This window comes from Chrysoperla carnea, chromosome 4 (genome assembly GCF_905475395.1).
Source record: "Chrysoperla carnea chromosome 4, inChrCarn1.1, whole genome shotgun sequence".
Classification (NCBI taxonomy): domain Eukaryota; kingdom Metazoa; phylum Arthropoda; class Insecta; order Neuroptera; family Chrysopidae; genus Chrysoperla; species Chrysoperla carnea.
The window spans coordinates 18436582-18459184 of NC_058340.1; the positions used below are offsets into that span (position 1 = coordinate 18436582).

The 22603-nt window shown below is 29.1% G+C and overlaps 2 protein-coding genes across 2 annotated transcripts in view; both read left to right on the forward strand.

Annotated features, from left to right (window-relative positions):
* Nucleotides 1-6791, forward strand: part of LOC123297539 (probable beta-hexosaminidase fdl) — a 110468-nt gene extending 103677 nt beyond the window's left edge. Inside the window, exons 3-5 of the mRNA XM_044879240.1 lie at nt 2824-3035; nt 3428-3677; nt 4075-6791. Coding sequence (XP_044735175.1) covers nt 2824-3035; nt 3428-3677; nt 4075-5610 — 1998 coding nt within the window. The 3' untranslated portion in view covers nt 5611-6791. The remainder of the gene's footprint in view (nt 1-2823; nt 3036-3427; nt 3678-4074) is intronic.
* Nucleotides 6792-9570: 2779 nt separating this feature from the next.
* LOC123297913 (probable beta-hexosaminidase fdl) lies at nt 9571-11912 on the forward strand. The gene is made up of 3 exons (XM_044879743.1): nt 9571-9641; nt 9718-9967; nt 10374-11912. Exons 1-3 carry the CDS (start codon nt 9571-9573, stop codon nt 11910-11912), a joined length of 1860 nt encoding a protein of 619 aa, XP_044735678.1.
* The last annotated feature ends 10691 nt before the right edge of the window (nt 11913-22603 follow it).

The following is a 22603-nucleotide window of genomic DNA, read 5'->3' on the forward strand; positions in this document are numbered from 1 at the left end:
GTGGTTATCGTCAACCAGTATAGATCTAACGGCCAGTCTGCATTGACTCGTCCGCCGTAACTATTGCTAATGTTATTATTCCCTCAATATAGTATGCAGTATACCGTTCACACCGATACATAGTGATATTCACAATAAATATGTTATCGTGTTTGTGCCGCTGCAGCCAATATTACTTGAAAATATTTACTACCGACGCCGGTCACGTAGACATTTCCCTTGTTCTATGGCTATTATAACTCCTCTAGCCTATTTGTGGTGTTCCTCGCTTCGTGTTTGTTGTATTATTCGAGAACAAATAATGAACATTAGTCTTTTGTATATTGTTTTTATTCTTTTTTCGTTTATTTTTAGTGTTTAATGTATAGTTTGTTGCTTTTTTTTTTCTTTTTGCACTTCTTATTCTTTTCTTGTGTATTATGTAATTTTATTTTATTACTGTTAAGTGTAAAGAATAGTAAATTTTTAAATTACATTTTGAAATGAAAATGAAAAATATTTATACGATTTAAGAGGTATGATATGTTATTAAGTTCTCGACTTGTAGATTTTACAGATATTACTGCGAAAAGTCAATTCCCGTGTTATCAATCAAAAATATTAACGGAAATAGGATTTTATGATGCTATTAACAATTATTTCGGTACCCCAATCATTAATCGAATAGCTATTACATTTAACAATCTAGAAAACTATCGTGTCTACGAATGGTTGTTGGCAGAATAATATCACTCATTACGAAATGGATAATCAAAATTTTGGTTTTAGATTGACTTACATACATATTATTAAAAAATGAAAAAAAGAGTTTAAGTTTAATTTCGAATAATTTTTTATTATATTGCTAATAAAAGTTTTTTCATGAAAATTTTACCACTATAAAATATTTTATGAACTTATAGTTCAAAAAATAGTAAAAATTTAAAAAATCGAAAAATATAATCAAAAATTCTCAAATGGATGAACGAATTTGGACGTATAGGAGCTCATTTTCTTCAGAAAATTATTGAGATAAATTTTGCATATACATTTTCATAGCCTCATCTATTTTGGCAATGGATTCCTCAAAATATATTGCCACTCACATTCATTGTGGCATTTCAGAGGAAATGGAAAAATGAAAAACAAATTTCCGTATTTCATGATTTTTGTTATTTATATAGATATATATACATATAGTATATATCTTAATAGTAAAATATAAACGATATTTCGGTATTTTCTGTAAGACTATTCTCTAATCTCGAGAAAAATAATAAAATAAGTAACATCTTATTCAGAACTCTATCATGAATTTATTTAAATATTAATTCCGTTTTTACAAAATATAATTTGAAATATACTTTTTTGTGTCATCATTCTAATAAATTGCATAAATATCGAAATAATAAAGAGAAAAAAATTATATACATATTTGCTAGTCTTTATTAGTCCAAAAAATTAAAGGAAAAACTGCAATTATAATTAAGTTTCATTCCTATTTCCTTAAAAAAAACATTTTGCTATATATTGGTATTTTCCTCATTTTGATTAAAATTTGTAGGAAAATATGACTGCATATCGCATTTTATAGAAGAAAATGCTTCTACGAAATTAGAAAATTTTTGAAATTATTTCTTCATTAAGCGAATACAAACATTCTTAAATTAAAATTGGGTGTTGCATAAATGATTTATTATAAGATGTAGGGTATCGTCAAAAAAACATTGTAGCGGCCAAATTCACTTCATCGAAAAATATATAAAAAACCTCCGAATAATTCATACTTAGGTATTTAACTCAGTTTGCTAAAAACAATATTTAAAAAATTGGCTTCATGAAGATTTAAAAGAGACAAAAATTAGAAATATAAAGAATGTAAATAAAATTTAAATTGGGTTAATAAATTGATTCTAGATTTTAAAAATGATGATTCATTTTTCTTAAAATCGAATATAGCATTTTTTCAAGAATTTTTATTTCGAAAACTTAGCGCCTAGAGAAAAAAATCACAGGAGTACTTTTTTGCTTAAAACTGATAAAAAATACAAAAATATTTTTTATTTTGAAAAAATTCCAAATTTTGTACTTTGCGCATTCTGTCACTGCAACTATACCTATCTCTCACGATAGCTGGACCTAATCGCTGGTTATAACAACTTCCCTTTCAGCACTATTAGAACGATTTCAAATATCATTACAATATATTAAAAAATTAAACAAATTCGATGCTCTTGAAATAAGGTACATACAGTGCAACCTTAATATAACGAACCTCAATATAACGAATTCCTCGATTTAACGAATTTTTCGCAATCCCCTTGAATTGTCCATAAGAGTCAATATAAAATATACCTCTACATTACGAATATTTTTTGCGAACAGCCTCTATATAACGAATTTTCAACTACATAAAAAATTTAAATACCTCTATATAACGAAATTCGTCAATTCAAAACCTTTATATAACGTATAAAGTCCCACCAATATATGACAGTTAGTATACTCCATAGTATGTAATTCATGTCGCGAGAGGTTCCGACACTTTTTTCCTCTTTATAACGAATTTTAGACCAACTTAACCTCAATATAACAAACCTCAGTTTAACGAATTACTTGATATAACGAATATTTACTGGTTCCCTTCAGATTCGTTATATCGAGGTTGCACTGTATAAAGAAAAAATCTGTATCCTTTTTTGTAGTCGGATTCAAAACTTTTGCAAAACCATTCATTTTCTGAGAGTTTCCACATTATTTACAACACAAATGAAAATTCTAAATTTTTATGACACCTTGAAAAAATAATATTTTTATCTAATCGTAATTTTTGTTTTGTTTCAGATTTTGAGAACAGTGGGTGGTTTTGGTAACCGCATGGCTTTAAGCAATAATGGAGGAATGCGCCGAGCGCTTTTTATTATTTTACTTATATTTACCTGTGTTTTTACGTATATGTATTGGAATCAGATGCGAACTGATGACGCAGTTTCGTTAGCAGCATTACCACAACAATTAAAACAGCAAAAAGGAGTAGGAGAAGTTTACGATGAAATGTAGGTGTATTTAATATCCTTTATAAATTATGTTTTTAAATAGCTATTTGTGAACGGTGTTACAATGATTTGCTGTTTCCAATTTTATTTTTTGATGTTGTGTGACAGGGGAAAGTATTCTGCCTAGGATCAATATAATAATGTTAATAGTTTCTTCGGAAAACACATCATTTTTATACAGGATTTATTTCTTTGAAAATTTAAATCTTAAACTACTGTTGAAAAAAACTAAATTTATATATTCTTTGTGATTCATGGTACAAAACCATAATATACCATGGATTTCATCCTGATGTTCACATTAGAGAATAGTATCAAAAGGTCTCTTTTGTGAGCGTTCAGTAACTTCTTGTATTGCTTTTTTACCTCATGAAGTAAAATTTTATTTTCAGATATGCATCTTCAGAACCAGAGGTTGTACAACCATGGATTTGGGTTTGTACAAATAATCACTGTGAGCGGCGTCTAAAAAAGCAAATAGGCACAAACGATGAAAATAATGGACATTCCTTTCGTACTTGTAACATGTTATGTGGTTCTACTCAATTATGGCCACAACCTACAGGTCCCATATCATTGGGATCAAATTCCGTATCATTCCTTCCAAACCATCTTTATTTAGAGGCAGAAGTTCCAGCTGCAGTAAGTTCTAAGGTTTTTTTTTAAACAGCCGATATTACATCACAGGCAAGACCCTTGCAAAAAGAATTTACTTGCAAAAAGTGTAAATTTTTTGAGCCAATTATGTCAGGGTACTCCTGTATTGGATAATTGGATATATCCTACTATGATCCTTTTTTCAGCCCTAGCAAATATATAACTGTTTAAACACAAATAAAAAAGTTAAAAAGACTCTGAACATTCATATATCAAAAATAACAACCATTACCAATAAAAAGTATCGATATTTTGGAAATTAATCATCCTCACAAAGTTTCCATTTCCATTTTATTTTGATAACAAGGAATTTTTAGGGATAATTATCTAGATTCTGCGTTACAGTTTGAAACAAAATTTTTAGTTTTTCCTTTTTTTCCAGGTTTTACAAATGGTAAATACAGCATTCGAAATATTCAAAACTAATGTTCGTGTGATGTCTCGCACAAAAAATCCATACACACCTGGTGTGCAGAAATTTATGGTCAAAATTAAAATAGTAAAACCCATTCAGCGATTAAAATTAGAAACATCAGAAAGTTATACACTACATATACGTTATTCACACGAATCGATTATATGTTCAATTGAAGCAGACACATATTTTGGTGCCAGGCATGGACTCGAAACATTATCACAGCTAATATGGTGGGATACTGAAATGAAAAGTTTGCGGGTATTAAAAATAGCAAATATTGTTGATAAACCAAAATTCGCATATCGTGGATTAATGTTAGATACATCACGTAATTATTTTTCAACTAAAGCCATTAAACGGACTTTGGATGGCATGGCAGCTTCCAAATTAAATGCTTTTCATTGGCATATAACAGATTCACAAAGTTTTCCATTTGATTCACCTCGCGTGCCTGAAATGATTGAAAATGGTGTACATAATCGATTAAATGTGTACTCAGCAAAAGATATCATTGAAATATCCGAATATGCCCGGATACGTGGAATACGTGTGATTATTGAAATCGATACACCAGCGCATGCAGGCATGGGTTGGACATGGGGCCCCTCAAAAGGCTTAGGTGAATTAGCTCTTTGTGTTGGTCAACAACCGTGGAATTTATATTGTGGAGAACCTCCATGTGGACAATTAAATCCTCAAAATCCTCATGTTTATAAAGTACTTGAAAATTTGTATAAGGACATTATCGAATTAACCGGTGAGACAGAAATATTTCATATTGGAGGTGATGAAGTTAATTTAGAATGTTGGAGTCAACACCAACATTCAACGTCATCAAACACGGATCGTTTTAGCAGTTACATGGATTTACACGAATTATGGGGAAATTTTACAATAAAAGCATTAGCTAGCTTAAAGGCTGCAAATAATGATAAAATTCCATCTGCAACTATTTTATGGTCAAGTAATTTATCCAAACGTCCTTACATTACCAAATATTTGGATCCAGAGCACGTTGTAGTTCAAGTATGGAGTCCAATGTCATGGGAGGAACCAAGTATGTTATGGGACGATGGTTATCGTACAATTTTATCTCATGTCGATGCATGGTATTTAGATTGCGGATTCGGTAAATGGAGAGAACAAGGAGATGCCGCATGTGACCCATATCGAACATGGCAAAAAGTTTATAAACATCGGCCATGGCTCAGATCACGAATACCCGAACATAAATGGAAACTAATAGTAGGAGGGGAAGCTTGTTTGTGGACAGAACAAGTGAATGAAATGGCATTAGATGGTCGATTATGGCCTAGAGCTGCTGCATTTGCTGAACGACTCTGGAGTGATATACCAGTCGATAGTGAGTCAATTGTAGAAATTCCAGAAGATACTTATACAAGACTGGATACACATAGGTATCGTTTGGTTGACCGTGGTATTTCAGCTGAAAGTTTATGGCCAGAATGGTGTACTTATAATCCTGGTATGTGCCTTTAATGGCAACAGTATTGAAAATATAGTTATTAGTCATTTGCCAAATAATTTCGGTATAAAATGTTAGCAAAAATTGTGCCTTAATACCAAAGAGTTTAAGCAAACATATTTTCTATACGAAATTCCATTGAAATATATTTTTAGACAAAATTTGAAGAATGCTAGGTATAACAGGGTTTTACCAACAGTATTTTATCTTTTGAAGCAATAAGAAAGGACAATAAAATTTAGCTTAATTAATATTCATCTGCAGCTGGAATATCATGAATTTATGTTCCTGCAAACACGATTATCTACTGACTTTTTTTTAGTAATTTTTTAGTAAAAAAGGTATTGAAACCTTTAAGTTAACAATAGTACATTGTTTGAAATAATCTGTGACCTAAGAAATAAGGAGACGATAGCTGATGATGTATAAAAGGCATGATAAATAGAAAGGGAATGTAACAAAACGACCATTTGAGACTGATCGTGGAACAATTATAATGGAATAAACATATCTAGTTAGCCAATCACAAGTCGTTTTGTTTTTCGTTTCATTTCTACTAAAATTTACTTAGAGCAACTATGAAAGGGATATTATAGTATTTTGTTAATATGAAGATAATGAAATTGATTAGCCAAAACTACTTCAATTCAGTAGGTTGCTTTAATACCAACAAACAGTTAACAAAAAGTTATAATCTATCGTCCATGGTATCAGCTGAAATTAATTTGTATGTACATATTGTAATCCGCGTTTCAAACAAATAAGGGTTGTAATAACTCAAGTTAACAATCCACAGATTGTAATTCATTTAAAATGTTGTTAAATCAAAAGGTTTTAATTACTGGACTGTACATCCATAATAATAATATAACCGCCTGGCAAAACAGGAAAAACTTTATTGACATCAATTTTATAGTGATACAATGGTAACAGGTATGGCAAAGTCCAGATATTAAAATCTTCGATTAAATCATTCAAGTACTCCATGTTTTCGTTACAATCCGGTTATTTTCAAAATAAACATTCCCCCAGTTATTTTAATGGTGCACCCAAAATGCAAATTTGGAATTTAATTTCTTTATAATTATGTATATAATTTATTCCCGTTATTAGTAGTATTAACCAGTATTCCTCAATAATATTAATGGTGCAACTTTATTAGTTAGTAAGTTTCCATTTTTGTAAATATACGCTTAATCATAGTTCTAAGATAAACAAACAATTCTGAAACAACAAAATTGAAAAATATACTTAAATTAAAAATGAAACAAAATTTTATAATTATTTTGTTATTATTTCCGGTCCAGTAAACCTGATATCCGAAGGACCCGGGTTCGAGTCCCGAATTCTGTATAAGTTTTTTGGTTTTTTCTAGTTTTTCAAATGAAAGTACGTAATCTGCGTTTTCTATTGAAGTTGTAATGTAAGAGCAACCTCTTACAAAGTGTACATTCTTACTCTCATATGTTAAGTGGTATAATGTGTTCGGGTGACAAAAGCTATTAAAATTATCATGTATGAGGGACTTATATAAATTACACAAAAATTTGAAAAATAAATGTAAAAATTTAGTTCCATAATAAAAATATGTAATTTGTATCACTTATACAGTAGCATGAAATGTTTGTGTGTTCAGTATATACAAATGGAATAAGGACATAAGGCGGTTACACAAAATTTGAGTCACTCAAATAGAAGGTACAGGAGTGATGGAGTTTCTACCCGGGCTTGAGAACCAGATTCAGAGTAATTTTTTGTTTCTTTCTATTTATTCAAATAAATATTAATATGTTCGTAAATTTAGAAATACGTTATTTATTTATTTTTTCCAAAAATTATTTTCTTGCGTTTTGGTAAAAATCTTTACATTAATATGAAAATCAATAAATCAATAAAAGAAATGAAAATAATTTATGAAAGTGAAATACTGAAATAATACTGTGAAACAAATAAAAATAATTATTTATCATATAATTTGTTTATATATTATATAATTTAAAATAAATGTGTAATCTAACAATAAAATATGCCGTCGCATACCTTAAAATGACTAATCAAATTCACCTAGGTCCAAACACAAAAATCTATCACGAATAAATCAAATTTCTGAAAAAAATCTTTAGATTTATTTTTAAAACATTTAAACCAATATTTTATATTATAGAGAACTAGCATGTTTTATAATTTTAAAATTAATGCAAGTTCTCTATTGGAAATTTTCTTATTTATCAACGGTCGTCAGGGCCGTGCGAAAGATTTTTTCTGTAATATGAAATTTTAAGAAAATTCTCATATTGAATGTATTATGTTTTTCATCATTTCACTAAAAATTTAAAGTTTTTGATCAACTTTCCGGTCAATATTAATAAGCTTTTGGGCGGTTTTAAATTCCAAAACCCCTCCCTTGTACACGGCCCTGGTGCTTATGTTCTTGTTAAAGACATTTCAAGCCAACTAGTAATAGTAGACATTAGAAAACACATTAATAAGTATTTTAAAATTGTAGGATTTAAGTTGTTAATTGCCTAGTTTTATTATTTTTCCTAATGCCTGTATTTTAAGTAGACTTTTATGTGATAATTTTTTGTTGTTTATTTATTTAAAAAAAAGTGCTAGAACTTAGTTTACACTGTTATTGAAAGTTAATTTAATTTTTAGATATATGACTGTCGAATTCGCTCGACGCAAAGAATAGATAACAATTTTTTTCGAAGTAAAAAGTAATTAAATTATTCATGAAGCAATATATAATATCTTTTGAAAAAAAATATAAGGATTTATACAGACTTTAATAGTAGCGCGTGTGACCTGTTTTTTCTTGAAAAATTATGTTATTTGATTTTCTTCCTATGTAATATTTTTCAAATGGTCTCTGAAAATGGTCGTCACTTGACTTGAAGGCATGTGAAGAAACCATTTTACTTTTTTGTTTGTACAAAAAAACTGAAGATGTTATGGTTGTTTTTTTTTTAATCAATATATGATAGAGACTGTCACATTTACATGTTATGTTTAGTAATAATAAGAAAAATCGATTAGAAAAATTTTAACAATATCAGTTAGTTGAACCAATCAATGTGCTTGACTAAATGTTTATGTATTATAAATACTGTTTTAAGATTATTTTTATATTAAAAAATTAATAAGTAAATAAATGTCTTTTTTTTAAATTGTGTGTTTTTTTTTAGATAATATTCTATTTATATGAATTCTGGATGTCCTTGCTGCCACAATTTGACGATAGAGTACTTGTTAAATATATTAAACTAAAGCGAAAATGAAAAGTATCAATTTTCGACTTTCGACTTGGTTTTCGAGGAATCAAAGCCAAAAGTGAAAAAAAGAATACTTGGCTATTTTTTACTGAATTAATATGTTCCCTTGGAAACCAATACTTGGAAACCATTTATCCTCTGTCAATAAAATTTTACATTTTTCAATCGCATAAATAAGTTTAAAGTTGAAAGCCGTGCTAGCGCGACTCCATTAAAGACATGGTCTACCCATACATCAGTGTATGAACACAATCACAGGGTTAACCAAAAATTCAAAAAATCCCTAGACACGTGCTTACTGGACGCCACTAAAGCCAAGACCAACCCGCAATCAGTAATTTATTGCAAATCCAGGGTTAACCAAAAACCCAAGCTTGCAAAACCGTAAAGAAATTTTTCTAATAACTTTTAACAATTTCGAAATTAAGATTGATTCAGTTTTCGGAGTAAGTATATACAGTGAAGTATAAATAGGCCATAAATAGGCCTTCATATTTTAATACACTTCAGTAACCCTAGTGACTGTAAATAATAACTAATGCAAAAACAAATCTAAAAATGATTAATTTGCAAATTTTACTTTAAATTTGGCATATTTTAGTTCTAATTGAAATCTAAAAAGACGTTAGGTTCTTGATTACCGAATTTCGATATTATAAGAACAATACAAAATTCGTAAGGCCGCCCATAAAAGTGACAATGAAGGATATTGGAACAAGAGTCTGTTCATTGGCTTTCACGTTTTTTATAATTGTCGGGAGTAAACCTTTGTATAAACTTTTTTATTTCCACCTGATGCTTTATCAAAGCATAAATTGAATAATTTAGGCCAAATTAATTTTTTAGATATGCTTCTTCAGATCGTGAGGTAGTGCAACCATGGATTTGGGTTTGTACAAATAATCACTGTGAACGGCGTCTAAAAACGCAATTAGATAAAACTGATGAAAATAATGAACATTCTTTTCGTACTTGTAACATGTTATGTGGATCTACTCAATTATGGCCACAACCTACAGGTCCCATATCATTGGGATCAATTTCCGTATCATTCCTTCCAAAACAGCTTTATTTAGAAGCAGATGTTCCATTTGCAGTAAGTGCAAATTTTATTAAAATAAAAAATTAAAGTAAAATTCATATTGGAACAAAAGAACTCATATATGTACACATCACAGCCCAAAACCATTTTACGTAAATGCAAAAGTGAGTTATGTTTAGATAATTATGCCAGGGCACCCCCGTGTTGGATAGTGCGTTAATATTCTTCTACGGCCCCTTTCTCGTCGTTAGAAATTATAATCGCAAAGTCTATTCATGAATAAAGAAGTTAAAAAGTAGTTTTGATTAGTCAAAAGTGGTTTTGACTCAATGTTAACAAGAGCAACGGTTACCAGCAGGTAATAAAAGTATCAATATTTCGAAACCGGAAACAACAATTTTTTTATCTTGATTCTGTGTTAAAGTTTGAAACAAAATTTTGAGTTTGTCGTTCTTTCCAGGTTTTAAAAATGGTAAATACAGCATTCGCAATATTCAAAACTAATGTTCGTGTAATGTCTCTCATAAAAAATCCATACACACCTGATGTGCAGAAGTTCATGGTCAAAATTAAAATAGTTAAAACCATTCAGCGTTTAAAATTAGAAACATCAGAAAGTTATACATTACTGATTCGTTATTCGCACGAATCGATTATATGTTCAATTGAAGCAGACACATATTTTGGTGCCAGGCATGGACTCGAAACATTATCACAGCTAATATGGTGGGATACTGAATTGAAAAGATTACGGGTATTAAAAATAGCAAATATTGTTGATAAACCGAAGTTCGCATATCGTGGATTAATGTTAGATACGTCACGTAATTATTTTTCAACTAAAGCAATTAAGCGAACTTTGGATGGCATGGCAGCTTCCAAACTAAATGCTTTTCATTGGCATATATCAGATTCACAAAGTTTTCCATTTGATTCACCTCGCGTGCCTGAAATGATTGAAAATGGTGTACATAATCGATTAAATGTGTACACAGCAAAAAATATCATTGAAATATCCGAATATGCCCGAATACGTGGAATACGTGTGATTATTGAAATCGATACACCAGCGCATGCAGGCATGGGTTGGACATGGGGCCCCTCAAAAGGCTTAGGTGAATTAGTCGTATGTGTTGGTCAACAACCGTCGAATCGATATTGTGGAGAACCTCCATGTGGACAATTAAATCCTCAAAATCCACATGTTTATAAAATACTTGAAAATTTATATAAAGACATTATCGAATTAACCGGTGAGACAGAAATATTTCATATTGGAGGTGATGAAGTTAATTTAGAATGTTGGAATCAACATCAAAATGCAACATCTTCTAACACAGATCGCTTTAGTAGTTACATGGATTTACATGAATTATGGGGAAATTTTACTATAAAAGCTTTAGCTAGCTTAAAGGCTGCAAATAAAAATAAAATTCCCACAGCAACTATTTTATGGTCAAGTAATTTATCCAAACGTCCTTATATTACCAAATATTTGGATCCAGAGCACATTGTAGTTCAAGTATGGAGTTCAATGTCTAAAGGGGAGCAAAGTAAGTTATGGAACGATGGTTATCGTACAATTTTATCCCATGTCGATGCATGGTATTTAGATTGCGGTTTTGGTAAATGGAGGGAAGACGGAGCTGCCACATGTGACCCATACCGAACATGGCAAAAAGTTTATAATCATCGGCCATGGCTAACGTCATCAATTCTCGAACGTAATTTTAAACTAATAGTAGGAGGGGAAGCTTGTTTGTGGACAGAACAAGTGAATGAAATGACTTTAGATGGTCGATTATGGCCCAGAGCTGCGTCATTTGCTGAAAGACTTTGGAGCGATATACCACCCGTCGATATTGAGTCACTTGTAGAAATTCCAGAAGATACTTATACAAGACTGGATACACATCGGTATCGATTGATTGACCGTGGTATTTCAGCTGAAAGTTTATGGCCAGAGTGGTGTACTTATAATCCTGGTTTGTGCTTTTAATGGCATCAGTATTAACAAAATGTAGTATAAGAACCGAAATAAGGTTAACCTTCACCCATCTGCTTGCGTAATGAAAGCTATTTTTTATAAAATATAAAATGTTATTAAATTCCCCTGCAATGAGTTGCATAAAAAATATGGTCAAAACTACTTTTAATAAAAATGCCAAGAGTTTTTTTTTCCGTACGTTTCGCGCTTGTTTAACAGATTATGGTCTGTTCGAAAGTAAAGAACATCAAGAATATGCCACAGCTGAGTTTTCTACCTTTTTTTGATTACTGTCATTGTATTTATTCGAATTAGTCTTATTAGAATGAGGTGAAAATGATACCACCGGTCAAATCCGTTTTGAATTATGGTTTTTGAGATATCAAAATCTTTGCTGTTTACGAATTTAAAACCCAGTATTGCACTGACAACGAATAAAGCTTGGAATAAACAATTAATACGTTCAAATAAATAAGATTTTCGTAATATTTGTATCAAAATTACGAATGATTTTCATTAAATTGGGACCCAAATTTTTTTTTATATTTTTTGGCAAGAATCTCGTCACAAAAAAAAAAAGAAAGAAAAATCGAAACAATTTGATTAAAATTTTGTTTGGGCAATATTCAAGAAAACGTCATTTAAGGACATTTAGAACTGGGCCAAAAGATGCTACCGACTATTCAATGTACGTTTAAAATAAAATCTAACCAAGAGTTTATCGTAATTTTAAAAAAAAATCAGCTTTATTGAGATTATTGTTTTCTAATTTTGTCCAGTCAGTCGATTTTTGTATGTATAAATTGAATAAATATAAACAGAAAATAATCATCGTTTACCCCTTGTCAGTTGCACCAATGTTAATAATCCTAAAGATTAAGCTATTAAATTTATAAAACGATTATCTAAAAATGTTTATTAAAAATAATTATGATCAATAAATTTATACAGATCGTTTGTATGATATTGATGTTGGAATCTCCTCTATGCTTGCTAATGGCAAGCTGCCTTAGCTACATAATTTTGTAAATTTTTTCAGTTTTTATTCTAGTTTCAGTTTTTATCCTATTTTGAAATTGTTACTAATGTAAAGTAGAAAGGTTTTAAATTTTTGTCTAGACCAGTTTTTAAATATGTGTGCTTCAAATGACATTCCCTAATTAAATAGCAGGCAGAGACAGGCTTACTTTTATTTGGCTCTTAAGCCACGGTTGACTGCCACCTTTGTATAGCGAAAATTGATTAATAGAAACTTAATGAAAAATTTAAAAATTTAAGTCAAAAATGAACTATTCTTTACGCAGAATGTTTGTAATAAAAAAATATTTTGCATAAACTAACAGTCGTAAGTAAAAAGAATTTCCAATTTGTGTGAACAAAACTTGAATAAATTTCAAATAAATTAGTTGTAAGAAAATTTAATAACATGTTTTCCACCCCTGCCAGGAAGCAATTTCAGCTTGATATTTGTTTGAAAAATAATATAGCGCTATTTCGAGAGTTGAAAAAATTAATTCAAACAAAAAGTGAAAATAAAAAGTTGACTGAGTTAATTGATGAAATATCCTACATTGGCTGTGTGGAATACCAGTGGTATTATTATTTTATTAAATATGATAAGTTTAAAAACACAAAAAACGTATGTAGGATAAAATGGCGAACATTTCTCAACGAGAGTTTCGAAATTTTCGGAGAATTTATGGAGCCAAAATTACTTCACTTTTTGTCATTTGTTTTTAGCGATTGGTAGGTCTTTAAGCACAATTTTGAAAATAATCTCAATTAGAAATATGTAGTTATAATGAAAATTAAGCCAAACTACTTCTCTCTGTAAAACATTAAAAGTTCGAAAAGCTTCTAAAGTTAAAAAATTTTTAACAAAAATACTAAAGTTCGCGTTTGTAAATCTTGAACTTATAAGTTAATTCACACCACAAGAAAACAAAGCAAAAGAAAAATGATTATTTACAAAGGGGAGTAGAGAAGTGTGTGATTTTGTACATGCTGTAAAAAGATATACTTACCTTCTTACTACCTTAATTTACATGAAAAAGCATTTAAGAAAATCGATCGACCATTTTCAGATGAATTTTTACCACTTCTTGTTGAATCCGCTCTTTCAGTGCTTCAATATTGTTTTAATAAAATGCTTTCACGATAAAAACGGTATCCATCGTTCAGTCACGCATTGTGACTCAAAGAATGACAAGCGTGAAAGAGAAAATAAGGGAAACATGAGCTACTAATTTTTAACCCCCGAAGTAAAAAGAGGGGTGTTATAAGTTTGGCCGCTATGTGTGTGTGTCTGTCTGTCTGTGGCATCGTAGTGCCTAAGCGGGTGAACCGATTTTAAATTTTTTGGTTTTATTTGAAAGGAAATTTAATGGAGAGTGTTCTTAGTGATATTTCAATTTTCGAATTGAGGGTTCCGTAACCGAAAAATTTGCCGGGAGTTTTTCAAATTTTGTAAATTTCACTTGTCAATACAATTTATTTTATTAACAAAATTCATTTAAAACTATGGTTCAGTTTGCTTTGATTTCCAACATAATTTTCTAAGGTAGTTTAGGAGGTAAAAAGATAATTTGGAATAATTGATGGGATTTCATTTTACAGCGTTTTCAAAATCGGCAACTTATCTGCCCTACTCTATATTTGATAAAATGATATAATACTTCTGAATTGTTTTTTATTCCCAGACTGAAATGGTATTCAAATATAAAACTTTTTTCGTATTATAAACAAATTTCTAACTAAACTTTTCAGGTAGACGGTGTATCCTCTCTTTGATTGGCATATATAGAAATTGATACAAGACATTCTGAATTTGATAAAAAAAAAAATTTAAGTGTCCAAATGTCGTATCCCTTGTCACATATAATATCCATATAGAATTCAAATATATATTTCTAGAAATATATATTTTCTTATTTAGGCCTGTAGACATTATGCAGGCTCCCTTTAATTTTAAGTTTAGAAAGTAAAAACATTTGTTTTTATTAAAAAAAAAACTAATTCTGTAGTAAAAATTTACTCAAAGTATCGAAATAAACATAAAAATTATTTTTTTTACGAAATTTTGGTTATAGCTCCTATTTATTATGTAGTTTAAGAATCTGGTGATTCTCTAACGATCGCGGAAGTGTTATTAGGTAAGTAGGTTTTTGTTAGGGAGGGTACAGGGTCGAAAACTAACGTGTTCGGTATCGATTTATATGTTATTTCCCATGGCGAGTCAGATAAAAGCAATATCGAAATCTTTTAATTAATCCTTCGTTAGATAAGTGAGTTTTTACCTCGAAAATATTTACGAACATATTATTTACGAACCAAAAATAGGAATATGGATGTGGAAATTGGTGTTTGGGAGTGCGAAAGAGAGAAATTTGAGTAAAATCTTAATTTTTCGAAAATTTAATTATCTAAATGGTATCTTTTTATATTTATTTGTCGATGAGGAGTTGATTCGAAGATTCCCAAAAGAATGAAGACGTTAAACCTTATTTGTAGGGGTATACAAGTGGTAGATAAATATTATCAAATTATTTTGCTTTTTTTTTGAAACTTAGAGAAATATGTACAAGGAGAGAGATGTATTAGTAGATAAACAAAATAAAATCAGTATAATAGGTAATATGATAACCACTAAACAAACCACTAAATATATATAAAAATAACTATATATAAATCTCTAAATCAGTAAATACATAAACTATAAAATCAGTTTCGTTTATTCAGCATCGGTTACGTAAAGAAACGAATTTAGAAAACGAAATATTTCCAAGCATATATAGTTTCTTAAAACTTAAATAGCTGGCTTCGATTTTTACAACTTTTTCGCGTCAATACTAAAAGTATTAAAATAAAGTCTTAAATATTAAAATACTTTTTTTATGAGACAAATTAATTATTAAAAAATTTTTAATATTTCTAGATTGACATTCTAAGAGATTGCTAGCAAATTTTTCGAAAAATGTTTATAGCCTTTTTTTAATCCAAGCACCTTTTTTTAGAAATCAGTGCTTTAATTTTTCTGTTCTTGATTTGGAATTTGTTATTTTAAGTAATATCTTTATGATGTGTTTTTTAATGTCTTTAATACTAAAGGCAATACATGCATTAAATATACTGTTCTAACCTTTAACCTTATGGGCCTATTTGTACCCCTTCTTTCACCAAGAAAATTTACAGCCTATAACACAAATTCAGGAAGGTTAAAAATTCCATAAATTTTTGAAAACTTGAACAGGTACAAAAACCTGTGTGGTGTACTTGTTTCTTTACTTAAATTATCAAAAAAAAGCGCTTTAAAAATCGGCCGTTGTGGTTTTTTATTAATATATTTATGGGGTGATTTAATACACATTTGACTGCTTTTATTTTACTTTTGATATACGAGAGGCAAGAACGAAATATTTTTCGATCTAATAAGTGGCAAAGATTTTGTTGAATGTAATGCAGATAGCCCTTAAAAATAACGAAAATAAAATTTTTGAAATTTTTACTCGAGCTAGTGACGATTTTACGTCAATTTGCTATATTTTAAATTATATGAATGCTCGCATGGTAAGTGGTTATACGAGATTTTCCGTAACGGCAGCAAAAAATGTAGAATGCTTCGGGAACGGGAACGAAACTCAATTCGTTTTTATTAGTAATCAATTTCAAGTAAAATTTATTTCAAAATACCATTTAATCAGTAAAAATTATTTTACCTACTACAAATAATTACGAATAACTTCCTCATAAGATATTGCTTTGAAGTCGAAGTTAATTATATGTTACGAAAAGATTTTACTTTTCAGCGTCGAGTTTAAAAGGTACGGGTTTATAAGCAAATTATTCAAAAGTTTTAACTGAAATAATTTTTATTTTTTAAAGAAATTCATTCATTCTGATCAAAAATAAGAATAACAAGTTTCCAAGAATAATTTAGTAAGCTAAGCGTTTTCTAATAAATGGGGCCGAAATTTTCTACGTTAAGAATTTATTAGTTCAACTATAATAGGCTATCCAAGATATGTTTATTTATTTATTTATTTATTTATATAACTCTGCATTAATTGGCTAAGGAATTTTTATACGATTGTTAAATATATAAATTTTGAATACGATATTATGCGGAATTTTTTTAACGTTTTCAATAATTGAATGCTTTCTATCATTTTTGGTTTTATGAGGAAACACAACAGTTTTTTATTTCAAACAAATAAAAATGTTTAAAATAAAAAAATTTCATTTCCCAAAAAAGTCTAAACAACCGTAAAAATTAAATAGACCTTCAAATTTTAATATAAGTATGTTTACAAAACTCTAATCATGCATTTAAAAACACAACACTGTTTACTGGGAAAAGTACAATTTTCATAATTATAAGCGATAAGAAAAACAATTACCTGCCGTTAATAGAAACAATTTTCAAAATACACAACAGCGTTCTTAAATAAATTGTCAACAAATCCGTTGCTATGAACAACAAAGTTATAAAACCAAATCACCAATACAAAAATTTGTATACACACTTTTCAATAAAAAAAAGTTTTTAAATAAAAAATTTAAAAGCACACAAAATAAGTTTATTAAAAGAAAATTGTATCGTAAAAAAATTTTCACGTAAAATTCTTAATATTTTTGTTCACAGGAAAAATTAAAAAACGAACGTTATACGTTTTCCGTACGATGTGAAAATTATTACTACTGCACTTATGACGCAGATGATATGACGACACTTCTAAAACATTGAACCAGCTGTTTCCCTACTATTCCTGTGGCGCACTGTGCGCAACTAGTGGTGAAATCAAGTTAAATCGTTTCACAACAACCTCTTTTTCGTAAAAATGATAATAATATAATGTTATGTGCTATCACCCCTATTCTATATCACATGGTTTGAACAAAAATCTCTGTATTATTTGTATATGTTATACGTATATTAAAATAAAATCATTCGTTGAAGTTAGCGTTAAATTTAAGTTCAAATTTTAATTTTTAAAGATGTCTCCAAAAAGCTTCACTTATGTTTCCACCCATTAATCCCGAAAGGGCTGGTCGAAATGATGATTTTTAGAAACAAATATATGTTTGTAATCTTGATTTTTAGAAAATATCAATTAATTCGGTAGATACCTATTGATTTTCCCCAAAAAAAATTTATAGAAATTTTTTTTTTAAATAATTATTTTCGAAACTATGAGGGTTACTTTTGAAATATTTCGGAAAGTTTCAAGCAAAATTTGTTAAAAATATAGTTCAAAAATTGTTTACCTGACCATTTTTGGAACTATTAGAACTATGTTCCTTATCACACGTTATCAAAAAATTACTCCAAAAACCGATTATTTTTATCTAGGTTTCCTAAGAAACTAAAACTTTGTCAATGGATTCAACTTGACATGAATTTTGAAAAAATGCAAAAATATTATAAGTAATTATCAATTTGTATTTTTTGCCAAAGTTTTATGTTTTATCATAGATAATTGAAAATGAGGAGATACAATACAATTTTTATGTAATGTCATAATAAATATCTGGATCAAACCCAACGTTATGTACCCATATATTGAGTTGACTACTAAATCAGAAGTATGTATTTTTAAACTAAAAATAAATTCCTTAAAGAATTAAACAAGTATTACTTTTAGTTTTTGTTTACTTTTAATCATGTATACGATATTTATTTACATCATAGTCTCTCGATTATAATTGATGAATTTTAACATGATACATAGAGCGTAAACTAAATATTGACAAATATCTTGTCTAGTAATCTTAATTAAAGAGAATTGAAAAAAATTACACTCGAACCCGGACTTCTTGGTTTCATGAAACTTTGGCGCTTGACATGAAACCAAGAAGTCCGGGTTCGAGTGTATTTTTTTCAATTCTCTTTAATTATTCAAACAAGTATTTGACTTCTAAAATTCATGCCTTAAATTTTGAGAAAATATCTTATAAATAAAAAAAAGTTAGCGCTACATTTATAATATACCAAGATACGAAAGGAATATAGTTCCTACCGGATGTCCTACGACACTTCTCGTTCTTTTGGTTCACATACAATTCATATTTATTGAGATAATTGAATTCTCTAATTCAAAATAGAATGATAGGTACCTACTTTTTGGAATCCGAGGCGAATATCAACACATGAAAATTTTCCTGACTTCGATTTGACGCAAACTCAGTCTGTCTTTTTTTTCAACGTTTTTATTATACTGATTTGACTTTTCATTTTATGCATAAATATTTATTTTTCATATATATTTGTGAAAAAATAACAAATCATTCAAGGTTTTTGATTTAGTAAATAATATAAATTATAAATATTGATATGAAATAAAATATTAATTTTATTTCTATTTTTAGAAAATCACATTTGTTTAAAGGACCCCGCAGTGTTAGATAGGAAAGTGGCTTTCTGTGAAACTTTTTTAAACCCACCCTAAAATGTTTACGGTCACAAACATTTTTAACAAGCAGTTAACAATTTTTGTGGCCTTGAGATTTTTTGATCAAAATGATCCAAAGAACATTTTAGAGTGAGTAAGAAAAAGTTTCACAGAAAGACATTTTCCAATCTAATATGGTGGGGTTCTTTGAATCTCTATATTGGACATTAGTTTAACATTTTCCGGCAATATGAGTTTATAAATAATTTTGAATTTTAAATGAATAATGAGTATAGGTAATACACAATATTTAATTTTTTGAGAAAAGTTTGATGTGCGATTTTTATTATCCTTACTTCTTTACTAATATTATACATGCGAAAATAACTCTGAATGTTTGTCTGTCTGTCTGTTTGTATGTTATGTGTAAACTATTGAACCGATTTAAATAAAATTGGGTATAGACATAGTCTAGAATCTAGAACCTGAGAAAGGACATTGACTACTTGTTAGGGGATGCAGTTTTGTAATTACGTATGTAATTTGAACTGATGATCTCTTCATTATAATAAATACAATAAATTTGTCAAAGTCGAAGATATTTTTTTAGAACGCATCGAATCTAGAAATCGTTTATTTTTGAAAATTTCAAATTAAGGGGCAACTGAATAATAGCAATTCTTCAAACTTAGTTAACGTAACTGTTCGTTACAAATTCGTTATAAAAATTGTGTTTTGATGTTTACATTTAATGATTTTATTGTTTAATAATATGTGACATACATAATGTAATACTGTTGCAGTTAATGCTATTCCAAACTCTCTACCGACGCGACGCTTCCACCATTGTCCTTGCATTTGATCTCTGCATGATACTCTATGCAACATGCGGTGTTATTGTACATAGCATAAGAGCAATCGTTAAGGTAGGATGTCCGTTATATTATCATGTATACGTATGTGCTATTTGTGACAGTAGACGTGTAACTGTACATAATACTTATACATCATATTTATTACATATACAAATAATACGTACACAACTGAATATTATAAATTGTTTTTTGTGTTATGTTTTATAAGACGGGTTTTCTTAGTACCGAAAAATTCGTCATAAATTATGGTAGGTATTTTGAAGTTTTTGTTGAGGGAGTTTACGGACATTCTTCCTTAAAAACACACCTCTTGATGAATATTGTTGCATATAATACATGTAAATACCTATACTTAAAATGTCATTAAGGATGTACGAGTTCCAGAGCAAGTCTGGCAAAAGGCTTGATTTTTTTAGATTAAGTTTTGATAAGGCAAAATCAATTCTGAAAATTTTAAGGGAGGGAGTTGCCCGATTATTTAAATAAAAAGTAGGCATATTTAAAATTAGTGTTATGGGAAAACGGTAGATGGAAGATATGCTTTCATACATTTCTCCAAAACTAGTCCGTGGAATTTAAAAAAAACTATTTTAATTAAAGTTAAAAAAACCCGTTGTGTCCGATTAACTAAGGATGTATGAGCACGGTAATGGAGACACAAATTAAAAAAAATAAATATTTTAAATTTTTATGGCCAATTATGTTATAACTTGACAATATAAGACAAAAAGTAAGAATAAAATTTTTCGATATCTGAAGTAATTTTCAAAATATTGAAAATTGAAAATTTTGTTTAATTATTTAGATTTTGACATTTTGAAAAAGAGAGCAGATATCGAAAAATTTTATTCTTATTTTTCGTCTACATTTATGAAGTTAAAAAAATTCATTCTGATCACTTACGTTTATACGTAGTTTATTCTAGACTGAGAAGAACCAGGAGTAATGTCCTAACTACCTTCCTTGGAAATTTTTTACAAATACAGTGTGGGAGTCCAGACCTAAAGCTTATTTAATCAAGGATAGAGCTCCGTTTCAACAAATTTAAAAAAGAAACGGTAATTTTGACATAAAACTGAGCTGGTTTGAATAATTGTGCTAACATTTAAAAGTTAACACTTTCGGAAAATATAAGCAATTTTCGAAATATTTTTTTGATTTTGTTTATGCGAGCTCAACTACTTTTAATGCAATTATGTGATCCATTTGAAAATCAAAAGTTGGTTGCTGCATCTCCTTAGATGATGGACCAATAAAAAACTTTGATTCACTTTAAATAAACCAGATTAAAATTGATTCAGAACATTTCTCTTATATTTTCCAATTTTCACATCCTAAGGAAAAAAAGGTAGAGGAGCGTTGAAAACTGGCCATCCTGTATAGCTGTTTATATGCCTTTTTTGTTGAGTATCCTAAAAGAAAAGTTAATTATCTATTTTGTTTTTTGAGGAAAAATGATAATGTTGTGAAATAGTTTTTGTCGTTCTCTCAAATCTAAAAAGTCTCCAGCCAAATGTTAATATGACCTTTTTTCTTATTTCTATGAAGGAAGAAATCCCATATGAAATTCCCAAAAAATCATTTACTTTACTATTTTTGTTAAATAGTTTATCATCGTGTATTTCGAAAATAGAAAAATCTTCAGCCATTTTTTTTTAGTTTTAATGAAGCATAAAGTTTAATTAAAAGTCATTGATTATCATTTAAGAAAATATGCTGAGATAAATTAATTTTGACCAAAAGCTCAAAGACTATCTTCGATATTGTGATTTTCTGAATTTAAACTCACAACGAATACTTTTTCTAGTCGGAAAAAAGTCTAACGAAGAAAAATTATAATGCATGAGTATTACCGACATCTAACGTCCTATATTTGAACTATGTGTTTTCATATTTTCATGCATGGAAACGTTTTGAATACAATATCCTGCGTTTGATTAAAAACTGGAAATATATTATGTACATTTTCTCCATTTACATTCAGATGTCGTTGCTACGTATCATCATTTATTAGATATGCATTTTCCTGAATAAAGAAAAGTTTTGAATTGAAGTTTTTAAGAAGGATTATCTCAAAATTTTTATAAAATTCATCCAAAATAATATCTCTTTAGCTTTCGTGGTTGTTGATCTCGAATATTTAGTCTAAAATACTGCTCCGTATACCTGAGGATCAGGGTGTAATGGTTGCAGAACAAATCTCCAGGATTTTTTACAAAATTGGTCACGAAATACATCCAAAATCGGTTCTAGGTTGGTTTTCGATGTCGCTGATCACGAATAAGAAATATAAAATATTCCTCGGTGAGCTCGGCGACTATATTACGTTAGTTTTCCGGGTAAAAATTATCAATTTCAAATTTTCCAAATTTTTAACAATCCAAAACCCCCTGTGTAACATAATTTGGGCGAGATTGTATAGAATAAAAATAGGCCACAA

What these genes read in the sequence shown, in the direction of transcription:
- LOC123297913 (XM_044879743.1), top strand. Translation starts at nt 9,571, where the DNA reads ATGAAGGATATTGGAACAAGAGTCTGTTCATTGGCTTTCACGTTTTTT. An exon ending in ATTGTCGGGAGTAAACCTTT is followed by an intron (nt 9,642 to 9,717) that starts GTATAAACTTTT and finishes TTAATTTTTTAG; the next exon opens with ATATGCTTCTTCAGATCGTG. An exon ending in AAGCAGATGTTCCATTTGCA is followed by an intron (nt 9,968 to 10,373) that starts GTAAGTGCAAAT and finishes CGTTCTTTCCAG; the next exon opens with GTTTTAAAAATGGTAAATAC.